This window comes from Topomyia yanbarensis, chromosome 1 (assembly GCF_030247195.1).
Source record: "Topomyia yanbarensis strain Yona2022 chromosome 1, ASM3024719v1, whole genome shotgun sequence".
Lineage (NCBI taxonomy): Eukaryota > Metazoa > Arthropoda > Insecta > Diptera > Culicidae > Topomyia > Topomyia yanbarensis.
Genome location: NC_080670.1, coordinates 189,977,825 through 189,994,119, shown reverse-complemented (window position 1 = coordinate 189,994,119; position 16,295 = coordinate 189,977,825). Strand labels below are relative to the sequence as shown.

Here is a 16,295-nt window from a genome sequence, read left to right as displayed (position 1 = left end):
TCGATTTCAGCTTGAATAACAACATAGTCTAGAGATTTTATTTTTCGGAAAATCTTCAGGTCGTCGTCATATAACAGCTTTCCAGACTGGATTCGCTCGCAAAGGTCGTTTATGAAAAGTATGAATATAGGAGGCCCGAGATGACTGCCTTGTGGGACCCCAGTCGGTAATTCGAAAACTGTCGAGGTAAGGTTGGCAAATTTCACATAAGCTGATCTATTGTCTAGGTAGGACTTCATCCAATTAGTAAGCCAGATCGGAAAGCCAAGCCTTTCCAGTTTATTAATGGCAATATTATACGGAACTTTATCGAAAGCTTTTGAAAAATCAAAGTATACCGCATCTACTTGGTATCGTTCACAGCAGGATACAAGACACTGGGATCATTAAGTTTGAAAGAGTCGAGCGTTTCTTGAAAAAGCCATGCTGGAAATCAGAGATGATAGGTTTAGCGGCAGCATACATTGGTCTGGAATAGACATTGGTCTGTAGTTTTCTACGCGGTCTGCGCTTCCCGTTTTGTGAATGGGGGTTATCGCTGAGGTTTTCCATGCGCGAGGAAAGCGGCATCCGACAAGAGATCGATTGACGATAATGGAGAGCGGAGCCGCAAGAGCATCGGCACATCCTTTGATTAGCTTCGGGGGTAAACGATCGGGGCCAGCGCCCATAGCGGGATCAACGTTGCTCAGTGCAGTGTGTATATCGCGCTCGAGAGAGAGAGAGAGAGAGAGAGAGAGAGAGAGAGAGAGAGAGAGAGAGAGAGAGAGAGAGGTGAATTTTATAATGCAATATTATACATAGGTAAAGTGTCCATATACGAATCCGGGGCAGTTGTCTCAGAGTTGCTGAAGACCTCGCAGAAGAAATCGGCAAAAAGATTTGCTGAATCAAGCGGCTGTCGAGCTGTGATGCCTTTGTACGTGACATTCATGGGCGCTTTGTCATGGTGTCTCCGTTCTTTAACAAAGTTCCAGAACGACGAAGGATCATAGTGGAGGTTATGCTGGACGCGGTTGAAATCAAAATTGCGGTCGTTAGTTGGTGAAATGGCATCGCCAATCGATCAACAATCAACAGGGTTGTTACTGGTGCGAATTGCAAGCTTTCTGCAAGAAAAATCAGTCGGCGGACACCATATGTTCTGGAAACGGCTATTTGTAAATTTCCTGAACAGTAAGCCCTTCGGCTATGTATCAAGATTAAGAGCTGTATCGCGGTACTTGGGGTGAACTCACGGCGTGGGAGGTGGCGCCTTAATCATGCTGCTCGGGCTGACGTTTCTGAGGTGGTCGAGAAGTACCAGAATTTGACCAAACTGATGTAGATGTAAAACCATTCTAGCGTTGCGGGTTATTTGCTGTTTATTTTTGGATAACTCGGCCTGACAGTGATAGCACGCACAAGTGAGTAAGCGGTGCCGCGAAAACAAACATATTTCATCTACTTGATGTTACAAATCCAGAATGAATTTGGGTTTTCCATGAGAGGTCTTAAGAACAGCTTGTTTAGTTGTTTTCCTCATTGTATATGCACCGGATTTTTGCAAAAGCCCGTGCATTCGATAATCTTCGTCCAATTTCGCGGTCTTGTCGCAGCGATCTCGCGCAGTTGCCATGGTGACAATAAAATATAGACGACATTGCGGTCAGTCGATGAACATTTTGGTGGCTCCATTGACGTCCTTCGCTGTTTTTTTTTTCACAACGCAAAAACAAATAGAAAAAGGAACGTGTAACCACATGCTTCTCGTTCGACTATCGAGCGACGAATGCAGTACAAAAATACATGCGGGATTTATGACTTCCTAGTATTCGATTAGGTGCTGAATTTTGACGGCTGTCTGAAATTGACTGGGAAATTTCAATTCTTACTGTGTATTTTCCGAAATATTTTCAGTTTTCTCGATTGCACACCACCAGCAAGTATACATTCTACACGAGAATCGACTTCCCTCGCCAGGTTCTTCGCCGAGCACAAATTTAACAGTGTTATATTTCAGTATTCGTGCTACATGCCCGGCCCACTCTAAATTAATGTGCTTTTTCCGGTTTCTGATGTCATGAACGCAGTACGAACTGCCTTCAACTACCATAAAATTTGTATTGAACTAACATAGTCAGTCTGATTCTCACAACCTCCAATTATGTCAATGTGATCCGTGAAGCAAAGAGGCAGATTCACTATTGTTGAACAATATATTAGAGACAGCATCGCCTTGCTTCAATCTATCCAACGGCACAAACAAGTCAGATGTCTCTTCGTCTATTTTGACGCTTAATTTTGACACATCCAGCGTCATACGAATCAATTTAAACAGTTTTGTCGGAAAGCCATGATCAAGCATTATATGCCACAGTTCATATCGTTTTACTGAATTGTACGCGGCCTTTTAATCCGTAAACAAATGACAGAGCATTTCCAGGATTTATCACAGGGCAAACATCCGGTCCGTCGGTAATCCTCTTTCTCAAATCCCCGTTTCGATAATCGGTGATAAAACAGACGCAGTTCGTTAAACAGAGCACAGAAAAGTACCTTATACATAATATTTAGATTTTCTATACCACTCGAAATTGTGGTCTTTCTTGTTGATACGGAGTCATCTTTCAAATCCGAAGATATACCCATCAGTTCGATCACGCAGTGGATTGCTTCATAAAGCCGCTTACTCCCAACCCAGGTAGACTCACAGTTTGCCTATCATCCTCAATACTTATTGCATTGCTGCCTTTTCTACTTGTTTATCCATTTGGTTACATTTCATACTGTGTTTTCCACCTGACATCCACTTCTATATTATGTCGACAGAATCCCGTCCCAGTCGTTGATCGTGACCGATTCCGCGATCCGTTCCTGTCGAAGTTTTCTTCTGCTTCCGCGAGTATCTCTTCGTCGTTCTCAACCGTCATAACAGAATTCAAAATGTATTCATAAAAATTAAATCGTAGTTTTACTCATAGATGAACGATTTCCGTTGTCCAAAATTTTGAGAATCGAAGGATTCGCGAGCTGACATAAATCAAGTTGCAAGAAACACATTCTTCTCAAAGCAAAAATCTTTGTTTAAAACTAGCTTCTAATGGTACGACATAAATCAGACTGTGCACTGAGTCAGTTCCAACTTCAATAAAAAAAAACGGAGTAGAAGTGGCTATAATTGTTATTCATCGTCCAACTTATGAGTAATCAAAGCAATCTGGGCGGAAATAAGACCCGGTACATTGTACATTGACCTGATGTACAGTGTAAACTAACAGATTTTCGTTTGCAATAAAACCACAAATTAGATTATAGATCGATAAAAATAACTAAACAAGGTAGATCAAATGATTAGGCCCGTATCTTGTTCCTCTCAAAAATTCTACCAGTAGACGGTGACACGGGATTGCCCACGGCTGTCCTACTTCACAATTTTCTCACGGGCACCAACATTCCAAGATTCTTATCGAACCAATACGGTCATTTCATTGACGAACGAAATAGTACTCTCAAAACAGCTTAGCCTGTTTCATATGTCGTGAAAATAGATTAAAATAAGACAATTTTCGTAAACCATTGCAAAGCACTGATGGCAGCTCTGATGAACACAAACACATCGTAAAATGAACACATACATAAACAGTCCTGCTGGTGGTATAATCGCGAAGCGAGAGCCCCGTTATTGAAGGTTTTCTTCTACGGTATCTACACAGAGCAGAGTATCGAAAATTGCACAATCTTCATTTCCGTAGCCCCTCGGCGATTTTTTGGAAATATCTAGATTCACTCCATTTTTAAGCCACGAAACCCTTCACTCACTGCTTGCTAATGAAAGCCTTGCAAAACCACCAGGACGTTGCAGGGCCGGAACCTGCATACTAATGGAAACACCCAACCTTAACCCCATTTACACGAGCAACGGGAGGTACGGGGTGCACTCGCTAGTTGGACTTACCTTGTTAATTCTTTTTAACGCCATCTGTACTGCGATGTGCTGTGGGCCCTTCTAGGCTCTAAGTTTTTCCGTGAAGAACGAAGTACACGGGTTCTTCCGCTTCCAACTACGAGAAATCGCAGCCCGCTGTTCCTTGCTCGATTGAAAAAGTCCGTCTGCTTCTTTGCTAACTTATTCTTCCCCTATTGACTTTTGCGTTACTCACGCACACACACGCACGCGAAACGCACGGAATTCACAAAGGGGAGTTGAAAAAAGAACCGAAAGAAAAACTGAAACGAAAAAACGAGTGTGGCCGTGTAGGGATTCGGTGCTAGGCTATTAACTGTCCGACAGAAAACAAGCGATTTTGTTCCAATCCCGTGCACGATCCGGGACCCTGTCCAATAGAGCAACTAGGCAAACTCGAATCAGCTAGTATAAGCCACACAAACGCGAACCGTTCTGCTTTTCCGGCGAAAAAATACTCCTTTGAAAACGGTACAAACCAGGCTGATGAAGTCGTATTACAAGATGGCTACGGTTTTTCCTCTTCCCTGTTTCAATCGTTTTGCTAGCACGGCTCGTTGATGACGATTCTGTTCCATCAAAATTTTCTGACTCGCCCAGTAGCTTGTCACACTGCTACTTTGATAGGAAAACGATAAAAAGAAAATGTCACCGACTGACAATCAACTCGCGAGTGAAGAGAAAATAAACATGAGTGACCACGGAAGTCAAGTTGGCGATCGTGCACAAGGAGACGAATCAGAAAATCCAGTGGATCTCACTCTCCTGTCTCTTTCTCGACAAAATCACATTCCCACGAACTTGCTAGCCCGTTGCCAGTTTTCGATTCGAGTTGGAAAAAATTTCCGCCGTAATGACAGTAGCATGTCTTAATTCTCGCAAGGCCACATTGAAAATTCTTTGGAAAGGTTCTATAATGAAATGGCTCCTAACCGAATCAGCATCGTTTCGTCTTCAATGAAATATCACGTTTGAAAGGGTACACTAACGACTAGAAATACCAGCAGCACTGATGACTAAAAAAATCTCAACACCAATCATCAACCATTTTGCCCGTTTCTCCGATTTCGGCACATTAAATTTTCTCTTTTTTGCACTGAAGACTCTTATCGCCCCTGCCTGTTCAAGAGCCTCGACCAGCGAAATTAGCAACGAAGAGGAAAAACCGTAACGCGAGATAGCGTTTTCAGAGCCAATACCTTCACACTACAACTGTTTTCTTTCGTCCCGTCTTCATAACGAACTAAATTTTCACCTGAAAATCTGCCCGTATCGCACCGAAACGACAGACAGTAGTATCGCGAAAAATTTCCTTCACACAACACCTTCTGACCACGATTTATAGAATGAGTCCCCCTCTGCGCAAGAAAGTTTGCAGCACTCACTCTGGTTGGCATAGGTCGCGACCGGGAGCCGAAGCCAAATATCGCACGGTCAGCCCCAATGGTTGATATCGATCGTTTAGATGTCATGAACAGACATGCACCCCCAGTAAAGTTCAGGCGGAAAATGAGCCAGACTGCTGGCTGGTTCTAGTTCGTATTCCGGTTCCATCGACACGACCGATTCTAATTAGAATCGGTTGTGTCACTGGAGCTGGACTACGAACTAGAACCAGCCAGAATCCCGGGCCAGTTACGGCTTAACTTTAAACGGGTAACTTTGCTTTCAGGGTGACCAGAGAGAATATTTTACGTCGTTTTTGCTAGAACCCTCTAAGAACGGTTGGTTTCAATGAAGGACGTCCGTTGGACGACGTCCAAATAACCGTTCTACAAATGTTCATCGTTGGACCCGTGTTGAACGATTTTGAAACAATTTTTTGGGCTTCTCAGTGGGCTTTTTAAACGCCTGTTTAAAAACGTAAAGCGAGGCTTTTTTCAATAAGACATATCTACAATGATAGACTCTCATTGTTTATTTTCTCTTCTGTTAATAATTCGGTCGCTTCAACATTTATCCGTTAACTCTTTGCATAATATGCTAGTCAAAACCATCGTCTTTCGATCTGTACTGTAAAATAAGTAAAAAGTGCTATCCAGCTTTTTACGTGCCATAATGGCGGTCTAAATTGTTTAGTTCGTAATACGTTTTATTGCCCCTTTTTGACAATAATCGTTTACGCCAGCGTAACAGCAACGCCCAGTTGAGTATGTCGGGTGTTCATTGCATAAACATCCAATGCATTGGACTAACGTAGGATGACTCTCTCACTGGGCGGATGGCGTAAACGATTATTGCCAACAAGGGGCAATAAAACGTATTACAAACTTAACAATTTAGACCGCCATTATGGCAAGTAAAAAACTGGATAGCGACGCCGTAAAAATCGAAAGCGAAAATAATCAAAGAGAGTCTCATAGTAGATATGACGTTATAAATAAAAGCTCTAGAAATAATGAACACAAAGTGAAATAGTGCGTTGTTCACATGATAAACGACAAGTGCTTTATGCCATTCTCCAAATTAAGGAGGTAATATGTTGTGGTGCGAGAGAATATAAACACCTTTTTGTAAAGGTAAGGTATGTAGCCATATTTTTATTGAGTGTTATACGTTTTGCGTAGTACAATATCTGATTTGTAAAATCAACATTCTTAGGAACATATTATTTAAGATAAAAGAACAAAAGAAATTTCGATTTTTTTTACTGATCTCAACATATATAACCTCATAAACGGATTCATACATAACAAATTTGTGTAGGTTGCATTCGTTCCTGTCGCTTAATAACACTAGTTTAAAAGAAAAATGAAACTTCAAGAAAAAGTATTTTTAGACTTATTTTGGGTCGCTGAACACGAAAACAAAATTCATTTTTTTTTTGTTCAAAGAAGTGATTTTGTGATTTTCTCCAAAAACTCGTTTTTGAGCACTTTTTGTAGTTTTTAGTCAATATTTCTTGTCAAAATCATTCAATTATTTTAGTCAACATGTAAAATTTTTAGTGCTGCAAGCGACCAAAGTTTAAAAAAATGCATTTTTGACCATTTTTAAAAGTTAATCATTTTGAAATGATTTTTTACCGAAAAACATTTTTTTTCGGACCTTTTAGAATCTAAGATGACAAATAATATATTTACGTTAATTTTAAGCCTAATATCACTAACATCGGATGAAAATGTTCATGCTATGGCACATCGAGCGAATTGAAATTTTATGATTTTAGCGGACCCTGCCCCTGGTGCGGCGGTTTAGAGGGTGTAGCACTGGTCTCATAAGCCAGTCGTCAAATATTCGAATCCCTATCGGCAAGGAGTCTCAGTCGGATCGTAGCACTAGCTACGTAATATTCTGTGAACTGAGAATCTGTTGTGAAGCCTGTTGAAGCAGAAGGCTAAAATTCCTTTAATTCGTAAAATATGTACTCACCACAGACAAAATAAAACTTTTCCAACGATATTTCCACATTTTGAAAAAAGCACTTAGTTGTACAATGAAATATCCAAAACCATTCAAATTCCGCGGGATGGATGGATGTAAGCTCGAGAAGACAGTACCCAACGCAAACAATAACTATCAGGTATAGAAGATTATTTCAGCCGAAAATATGATTGTGCGAAAAATAAAAAGTTACAATTTTCACTCAGTGCTTCATACCATCTACATTTTCCATCCGACTGTTGTGACCATTGGGTTAAAATTTATGCAAAAAGATTATTTTTCTCATTAGATTCTAAAAGAATTTTCTTCTGTCCTTGATTTATTATAAAAAAATTACTAGAAATATGACATTAGACTTTTTTTTACTTTGGTCGATTGTAATCATAATAAATGTACATTTCTCGACAAACATATGATTACGGCTTAAAAGCCAACTGTCAAAATTCTCTTTGAAAGGAAATTCCGGACAAACCGTTACTGGCTAAATGCAGTTCATAGCAGTTAATGCAAGAGAAAACTTTTTTCTTTTGTTTACTATAAACATCTGTGAATGGCGAGTAACAGTTTGTCTGAAATTTGTTTTCAAAGAGAATTTTGACAGTTGGCTTTTAAGCCGTGATCATATGTTTGTCGAGATTTGATCCTATTTGAAAAACATCTTTTTCAAAGAAATCTTGAAAATGCTTCTTGGAAAAAAATGGACTTGGCTTTCGTATTCAGCAATCCAAAATTAACTGAGGAAACACCTTTCTTCTTAGCTTATCGCGATTCTCTTAAAATTGTTAAAATCTGTCACATAAGATTCTAAAAATATGAAAAATTATTTTTCTGTAATAAAAAATAGAGCAGAAAACAAAAAAGCGAAAGCAAAAGAAAAAGTTAAAGAAAAGAGTATTATTTTCGTATTCAGCTACCCAAAATTATTCTAGAAAACACTTTTTCTCGTAACTTCATTTTTCTTGCAAACTAGTGTAATCTTATTTAAGACCAAAAGAGATATGTGAAAAACAGAGCAATTTTCACTCGGTGCTTAATAACATCACTAGTTTTTGTCGGATTTTCGTGATCTTAGGCTTGAAATACACGTGAGTTTTTCTGTCACATAAGATTTTAAAAAAAATTTTTGCTGATTTATTTTTTTTTATGAAAAATCAACTAAAATTTGAAATTTTACCAAACACTACTTTTTTGACTTTGGTTGCTCTTAACCCTAAATTATTGATAATTAATCCTAACATGTTATACATTTTTGGAATGGGCACATCAATACCTTTCGAATGGGGAGTCGGAGTGTTAATCGGAAGATTTGTTCCTGAGATATTGACCAAAAACTGCAAAAAGTGCTCAAAAACACCTTTTTTAAAAAATCACAAAAACGGTTCTTTGAAAAAGAAAATGGATATAATTTTCGTGCTCAGCGACCCAAAATTGACTAATAAAACACCTTTTTTCTTAACTTCATGCAATTAACCCAAAATTTGTAAAATAGTGTTATAGCGATTTCCCAAATAGAAATGTACAGTAAATAAACCATAATTTTCACTATGACTTTACAGCAAGTTTACAATTACGCACTAAAAACTGACATACAAATAAAACTTTCTCTGTGTGTAAAAAGAAAAACTATCGTTTTGAAATGCCACCAGCATGCAGCAACTTGCCACTAGTCGGCGTTATGGAGAGTGGCGATGATTATCTGGCAAATTGCACAGCGATGATTGTGAAACGATTTGTAGACTGGTTGTAAATGTTTGGCGTTTGATTTTACTAGTCTCGAACCTTGCCGCACTACGATAACCTCAAAGAGCCAAAGGTGAATGGTGAAGGAGTTTTCGTATGCAATTAAAAATTATCATTCAAGACTAAAGTGTATTTATCTATATGCAAAAAACCTTAATACATGCTGCCTTCCCGTTTTCGAGAGAAAAAATTTGAATAAGCCAGCTACCCTTAAGGCTCGGGAACGATTTTCGCTAGTGGTCTATATTGTGGTTATCACTGGAAATTAGCAAAAATAGCGAAAAAACAAGATCGCGACAAGATTGCGAAACCGCCATTTTTAAGATTTAACCTTTTCAATTCCGTAAGGCTACAAAAATGTAATTTGAATTGATTTTTATATGAAGTGTTCGAGCGACTATTGCTCTTGAACCAAGGAAAAACTTAGGAGGATGCAAAGGAATCGAGTTAGGAATCAAAAAGGCACACTAAACAATAAATTAAATGGGTACCAAAAAATAGTCACAAATAATTTCCGATTTTCGCTCAACAGGTAGTGAAGGGGTGAATAAATCCATGAACTGTCAATTCATGACCGTCCGATACCTGACCAACAGGGCCTAACGTGTGTAAACATTTCCATATTAAATTTGCAAAAGGGCGAATAAGATTTGTAAACAAACTTTTGTTTTGATGGTTTCTCTTAATTTGCTATAGTTTCAAAGCAGAAAACTATTAAAATTACTTCTACGAAGGGTAAAAATTTACATTAACGCAATTTTTTCATAGAATTCCACTCGGCAGCAGAGTAATGAGCGAAACAAGTTTGTTTACAAAAAACACTTTCGCCCTTTTGACGAATTAATATTGATTTGATTTAATATACGATAAACACTAGCACCACCACACCAACCTATCCCAACTATCCTTCAAATCCATTCCGGAACCGGTTCGAAATACTGAATGGATTCAGTATGGAATCTTGCTTAAAGAAAACAATCGATTCCGACTCTATCGGTTAATGCATTTGAGCTGGAATTCATGCTAGAAGTTCGAACCGGTTCCGGACTAGTTTGACTGGGTAGAGGGATAGCCGCTGTCAATTCTGTCGAACTCAGCCACAAAAAACATGACGACAGTAGCGCACCTGGTTTGGATATTCCAACTACCTTCGAAATCGTTAGAGATTTTACATAAGTTGCATGCTGAAGATGGACGTCTGTTCTCTGTGAATATATTCTGGTTCCCAGTTAAACTCATTCCGGAACCGGTTCGGATTTCTGAATGGAGTCATTATGGATTCCAAATCAAATGCAACAACCGATTCCGACTCAGAATCGGTGGTTGCATTTGATTTGGAATCCATACTGACTCCATTCAGGATTCCGAATCAAATTCCGAATGGTTTGACCGGGTTGCAGTTGAAAATTGAAAAATTGACTTGCGCCTTTCGGTTTTTTACCTATTTGCAAACTGTGCAACTAAAGCGCATCTTGTGTAATCAAAAGGCGCAAGTTCACAATTTCGATTTTCAACTGCAACCAGAATACTATGCAAATCCTCAAAATAAATTACTGAACAACTTTTACATATCTAACACACCAAAATTTTGGGATAAGAATTTAGTAAATCAAAATGCTGAAAGCTCAGCGATTTCATTTCAACCATCTGATATAGATCCTTTTTGCTGAAAATTTGGCAATTGATTTATCAAAATGTCAGTACGGCGACCGAATCTTCAGTAATCTGGGCTGGATTACTGATACGTCCTAAATCGCAGAATCTTCAGCAGCTTTCAGCATTTACATTTGACGAATTTTCATCCCAACACATTGGTGTGTAGTGTGTAAAGGTCGACAGCATGCATTCCTGAACGAAAAAGTTCCAACAAGCTGGCGAACAAAACTCGGACTCCAAAAATTCGTGTTTTCATTTTTCATAAAATTACACAAATCACAAAGTAGTTTTACTCATTTCCTGATCTCAATGTGTTTATCGTGCATCGTTTAGTGGTAAGTGTATGTGAATGTCAATTGACAAAAACAACATTTGAATGATTGCTTCTTACTTTCGCGCCAAGCGTATATAGGTTTGAGGCTTCGGGTATATTAAATTTTTTAAATATTTTAATTCATGTGATTTATTTATTGATTTCACCTAATATTCGACCTCGGCAGTGTTCGCCAATGGAGTTCTCCCGCCGAAGCCGGCTGCGACCGGAAACGCAGTTCAACCTAGATTCCGTACTCGAGTGGCTAATCCCGCACAATGTAGCCCTGTACGTAATACCACCGATGGTCGATCTGACCATTTCCGAGTTCGAGTCGCTGGCGTTGGAGCGTCTGAAGGTTTTGCGTGTGCTGGAACAGACGGCTGCCAAAAATCTAAAACCGATGTCGGACGAATGGCGGGAAGCTATTTTCAACGAGCTGAACAACGATGGGCTGAAGCACTACGTGAGGCTATGCCAGGGGAACCATTCGAAGGAGCAGGACATCGCCGCCCGAAGGAAGGATTATTTGTCGCATTTTATTCTGCGATTTGTGTATTGTCGCTCGGAAGAGTTGAGAAGGTAAGAAACTATTTTCACTAGAATTTTGATTAAGATGTTTTATTTTGCAGATGGTTTATTTCGCGAGAAATGGAATTGTTTCGCTTGAAGTTCGGTGGTCTTTCTGCGCAGGACGTGAAAGATTTCATTCAAAAGTATGAAATGAGTTATACGCCACTCACACCGGAGCAGAAGAACGAAATTAAGGATGGACTTTACGAAAGTACCGTTTATCAGAGTATCGTTCAGATTGAGGCGATGGATTTCTACCAAGTACGTTTCACTGACGTGCTAGATTTGGTTCGTGGTCGGAAGTGCTACCTGAAGGGCGGATTTGCGTATGTTTGTGCAAATGATTTTATTTCGATTATCGCAAACAAACACCTACAACTGCTGGAAGATGGTTTGCAAGCTCATCTCCGATTGCTACCTGAGCTGGAGAACGACGAAAGATTTTCTGTTATGCTTAAAGGTCTTCATACTTCGTATACCGGGAAAGACTACACTATTTCGAAAGCTGGAGCCGTTCCGATCGAAAGTTTAGATCAACTTTCGAAAAAATCCTACCCGCTTTGTATGCGTTACTGTCACGACACTTTACGAGCTAAACATCATTTGAAGTACGGAGGTCGACTCCAGTATGGATTGTTTTTGAAAGGTATTGGAGTAACTATGGAAGATTCGCTACGTTTCTGGCGAGAAGAGCTCACGCGTGGGACCATTCCTATAGAGAAGTTCGAGAAAGAGTACGCTTACGGTATTCGGTTCAATTACGGCAAGGAAGGTTCTCGAATCAACTATTCTCCGTATTCTTGCATGAAAATCATCACGGCAAGCGTTGGACCACAGGAAACCCATGGTTGTCCGTTCAAAATCTGGGACTCGAGTACGGTGAAAACAAAATTAACTTCCTACGGTTTGAGTGTAGCCCATGCGGAAGAAATCGTTAGTTACGTGAGCAAGGGCCACTACCAGATAGCTTGCGGAAAGTATCACGAAGCAGTTCATCAGAATAAACTAGATGAAGGAATCCTCCATCCAAACCAGTACTTCGAACTCAGTCAGATCACGATGGGAGCGCGGGCTCCAAAGGCAAAACCATCGGCGGGAAGCAACCGTAGGACGTTCAACAGTCAAGATTCTTCGCAGATCGGTCGCAGTCAAGATACGACCACACTGAACGCTGACGACGACGGGGAGCTGTGGCAGCTGATGGAGAGTAAGGAGAAGGATTCGAACGAAAGCGAGAAACCAGGAAGTTTGTTGCTGATCAAAGAGTCTAAAACGCAAACCAAGAGTCAGCGTCCAGCTGAGGCCGCTAACGAGTGGGGCGACGATGATGATTTTGATGTCAGCCTTGTAGATATGGAATAAGTTTTTTTTGTCTTTTTTATATAACAAACATGCAATATTCATTCTAAAAGAAAGCCATGTCTGATTAGTTTCAATAATTGCGGGTAAATCTTTTATTCCATTGTACACTATAATACAATTAATACAGCTTATCGTACAAATTGCTCATAAACGGTTACCTCTCATCACGACTTGTTTGTCCATTCAAGGCTGGCCACCAGCGCAACATGATCAGATGGAAACACGGGCGATGGAATGGCGTCATAAGCCAGCAGTTCTTCCTCGCTGGGCAGCGGAACAACGTCGTTCACTCGCAGGACATCGCACTGGTAATAGATGTAATCGATGCACGCCTGAAAACCAATCGTATAGTTGGTGAATTTCGGGCACCCACAAGCCGATTGAAAAGGGAACGGTTGCGATAGCGTAACTCCCCGCACCGCCTCTTCCTCGTTACTCTGCCAGTCGGCCATTTCATCACCGACAAAACGTTCCGTCATTAGCCGATACATTCCGCACTCGGGAGTGCTGTTGAAGTCCCCGCAAAATACTATCCCAAAATGAGCTCGGTCCAACTGTAACTCGCGCTCAAATCTTTCGTACATGTCGCGAATATAGAGCATAGCAAAACCTCCCTGCAGCAGACGAATGTGATCCGCATCCGGATGAAAGTAAAAGTGAGTGTTGGCCACGAGCAGATGCTTGAGAGGATTTTGTCGACACCGTAGCAACGTAAAGCTAACCGCTTGCGAACGCGCCTTAATTCGAGCCGCAAGCTTCTCGTTTGTTTTGATCTGATTCCATAGACCCTGAAACTGTTCCAATGTTTCCAAACATTCTCCTATCGTGATTCCCTGCGAATCCAATGCTCTGTAAAATATAATAGCTAATTTCCACATTAAATAAATAAAAAAAAAATCAACCACTTACTCAAATCGGTTCACATCGTAAAAAATGGCTAACCCCTCAGCGGTGTTTCCTTTGGCTTTAAAATTTCCATCAAAGTTCTTGAGTCGCAACACCGGCAGCAAGTCCAAATCAAAAATTTTCCTATCAACCTCCTGCAGGCAGATGATATCCGCATTATATCCCACAATTTCCTTAATGAAAAGCTGTTTCCTATAGTCGATGTGCAGTGCATAGTTGGGACAATATCCGAACAGCTCCGTCCGACTGTAGTCACTGTCCGCGTACGTATCAGCGAGAATATTGTAGGTTACAACCCGGAACTGGTACTGATTGGCAAGCTTACTTTGAGTGAACAGATGACGAACTTCGAAAGGGCATTGGCCAGGACCGGCTTGAACTTCGGTTGCAGAAATAACCTCCGACAAAGTTCCCACTTCCTGGGATGTTTTCGGTATGCAAACAAATTTCAAATGATGACCAACATCGGCAGGGCTGACCAGGTACGAATATCCGGTAGCAACCATTTCCCACTCAATTAGCTGAGCGTTGTTCGATTTCGGCATTCTGCCTCGAAACCACTGAAAATCCGATTGATCCTTATCGGCGAATATCAGTTCCAGCTTTGAAGGGTACACGTAGAATCCTGCCAGAATAGATTGCGGTAAGCTGATTGTCTGGACGGATGGTGAGTTCAAGGTTATTCGAAAATCGTCGTCAAGCACCTTCAGTAGTATATGCCTTTCAACTTGTATTTTCTCTATTAGTTCCGAAAAAGGCATGTCCTTCACATCCTGTTCTTTTTCCATATCAAAGAATCGTACGCTAACTTCGCTGACAGACGAACTCATTTCTGGCACGGGATCTGTCTTTACAAGCTCTTCTGAAGCAGTTCCGACGTTAGCTTTCCTTTTCTTGTTAGTCCTTTTTTTCAGCTCCTTTTCAATATTAGCTCGCATCCGCTCGGCACTGGCATCAATATTTTCGGTGACATTCCGACAAAAGTTAAAAACCTTGTTGATTTTGTACCTTTCGTTGACCAAATGAAAGCTGATAGAACACTGTTCCTCGTTGGGAAGTTGACGAAAATAAGCGATATTCATGTTGTACCGATGGCGCAGAACGAAACTGGAGACGGATCTTAGCGGTTCGTAATGTGTTTTTCTAAGTAAAATTAAACTGCTAATAGTGCCAGAGGAGCAGTTTTTAATTCTAAAACAAGGCACTAGAAGAAAAAGCATTTTTCTAGCTGCATGACAGCTGTGCCTTATCAAATTATTTTGTTTATTACGTCGATTGTCATTTAACGGATGGAAAAAAAATCAAAAAAACGTGGCCCGGTAAAAAAGATATGCTTCTCATTAAAAAACACTCAAAATTGGAGTTTCGATACTCAATTTCTAAAACTTAGTTTTGTGTTAAAAAGATTAGATTTCGGGTGTACCCAATTGAGGCTATATTATGTGCAGTATTTTAAGAAAAACCCGCCACATTATTAATTTTTAAGTTCCTTGGTTGGTTGAAAAAATCACTCAGCGGGAAGAACGATTTTGTATCGGTCAATTTATTCACACTTCACCGAATAAAAGCCGGTTTTCAACGAATCTGACATTTGTAATAACAAGAATAAGAGTGCATTACTGTTGGATGTCTACTCCAATAAAGCTCAGCCGGAAAATGAGCTGGAATTCTGGCTGGCTTTAGTTAGTATCCGGCTTCAGTGAATTTTAGAATACAATTCTCGACAAACATATGATTACGGCCTACAAGCCAACTGTCAAAATCCACTTTGAATGGAATTTCCGGACAAACCGTTACTAGCCGAACACAGATCACAACAGTTTATGAAAGAGAAAACTTTTCTCTTTCGTTTACTACCAACATCTGTGATTGGCGTGCAACGGTTTGTCTGGAATTTCCATTCAAAGTGGATTTTGACAGTTGGCCGTAATCATATGTTTGTCGAGAATTCATCAATCATGACGATGCAGATCTCGGCAACAAGAATTGCTCATATCATTCTCAGTACGTAGTAACACTGCCTGGTTCACAATATTACCCAGTGATTTACCACAGCGAACGCTGTAATAGGACCGATTCTAACATCTGAAATTCAAAGGTTGCTTAGATGTTCAGTCACAGACTAACAGACATAACACTCGAAAACAATGCTTCGTCCGCTTTAACGGTCATTTTAAATGTATTTATAGATGGGACTGTGGCGACATTTGCAATCATGGCGCCACTGGCATATGAACAAGCATTTGATAGGCCTCTAGCGAAATTTTTTTCGCAAGCATTAGGGGTAACCCACCAGCAAATGAGTAGTTGGGATCGTGAATAAAAGGTGGAGGTAGTGTTCTGGGAAAATTTCCGAGCCGATATTTTTTAAGAAAATAAAAAGTAAAATTTAAAGCATTAGGAAAATTAAAACAA

At 40.1% G+C, this 16,295-nt stretch overlaps 3 protein-coding genes across 5 annotated transcripts in view; 1 reads left to right on the top strand and 2 right to left on the bottom strand.

Annotated features, from left to right (window-relative positions):
• The window catches only part of LOC131684955 (ubiquitin-conjugating enzyme E2-17 kDa), a 46,276-nt gene extending 40,942 nt beyond the window's left edge, over positions 1-5,334 (bottom strand). The window contains exons 1-2 of one of the 3 annotated variants that reach the window (XM_058968259.1): positions 5,202-5,334; positions 3,938-4,209 (exon numbers count right to left, since the gene is read on the bottom strand). In XM_058968259.1, coding sequence (XP_058824242.1) covers positions 3,938-3,961 — 24 coding nt within the window. In that variant the 5' untranslated portion in view covers positions 3,962-4,209; positions 5,202-5,334. Of the gene's footprint in view, positions 1-3,937; positions 4,210-4,425; positions 4,573-5,145 lie in introns of those variants that run through there. The other 2 variants (XM_058968252.1, XM_058968268.1) reach the window with 2 other exon arrangements.
• Positions 5,335-11,070: 5,736 nt separating this feature from the next.
• LOC131684947 (DNA primase large subunit-like) lies at positions 11,071-13,002 on the top strand. Its single transcript, XM_058968241.1, has 3 exons — positions 11,071-11,152; positions 11,227-11,621; positions 11,672-13,002. Exons 2-3 carry the CDS (start codon positions 11,236-11,238, stop codon positions 12,972-12,974), a joined length of 1,689 nt encoding a protein of 562 aa, XP_058824224.1. The 5' UTR covers positions 11,071-11,152; positions 11,227-11,235; the 3' UTR covers positions 12,975-13,002.
• A 33-nt stretch (positions 13,003-13,035) lies between these two features.
• Positions 13,036-15,147, bottom strand: LOC131684937 (2',5'-phosphodiesterase 12-like). The gene is made up of 2 exons (XM_058968231.1): positions 13,884-15,147; positions 13,036-13,823 (listed from the first exon to the last, which is right to left on the bottom strand). Exons 1-2 carry the CDS (start codon positions 15,098-15,100, stop codon positions 13,139-13,141), a joined length of 1,902 nt encoding a protein of 633 aa, XP_058824214.1. The 5' UTR covers positions 15,101-15,147; the 3' UTR covers positions 13,036-13,138.
• Between the last annotated feature and the right edge of the window lie 1,148 nt (positions 15,148-16,295).

Bases quoted from the DNA above. Each gene is read 5' to 3' on its own strand.
- LOC131684947 (XM_058968241.1), top strand. From the start codon at position 11,236: ATGGAGTTCTCCCGCCGAAGCCGGCTGCGACCGGAAACGCAGTTCAAC. The intron at 11,622-11,671 runs GTAAGAAACTAT...TTTATTTTGCAG, and splicing joins CGCTCGGAAGAGTTGAGAAG to ATGGTTTATTTCGCGAGAAA.
- LOC131684937 (XM_058968231.1), bottom strand. From the start codon at position 15,100: ATGCTTTTTCTTCTAGTGCCTTGTTTTAGAATTAAAAACTGCTCCTCT. The intron at 13,824-13,883 runs GTAAGTGGTTGA...TATATTTTACAG, and splicing joins TACGATGTGAACCGATTTGA to AGCATTGGATTCGCAGGGAA.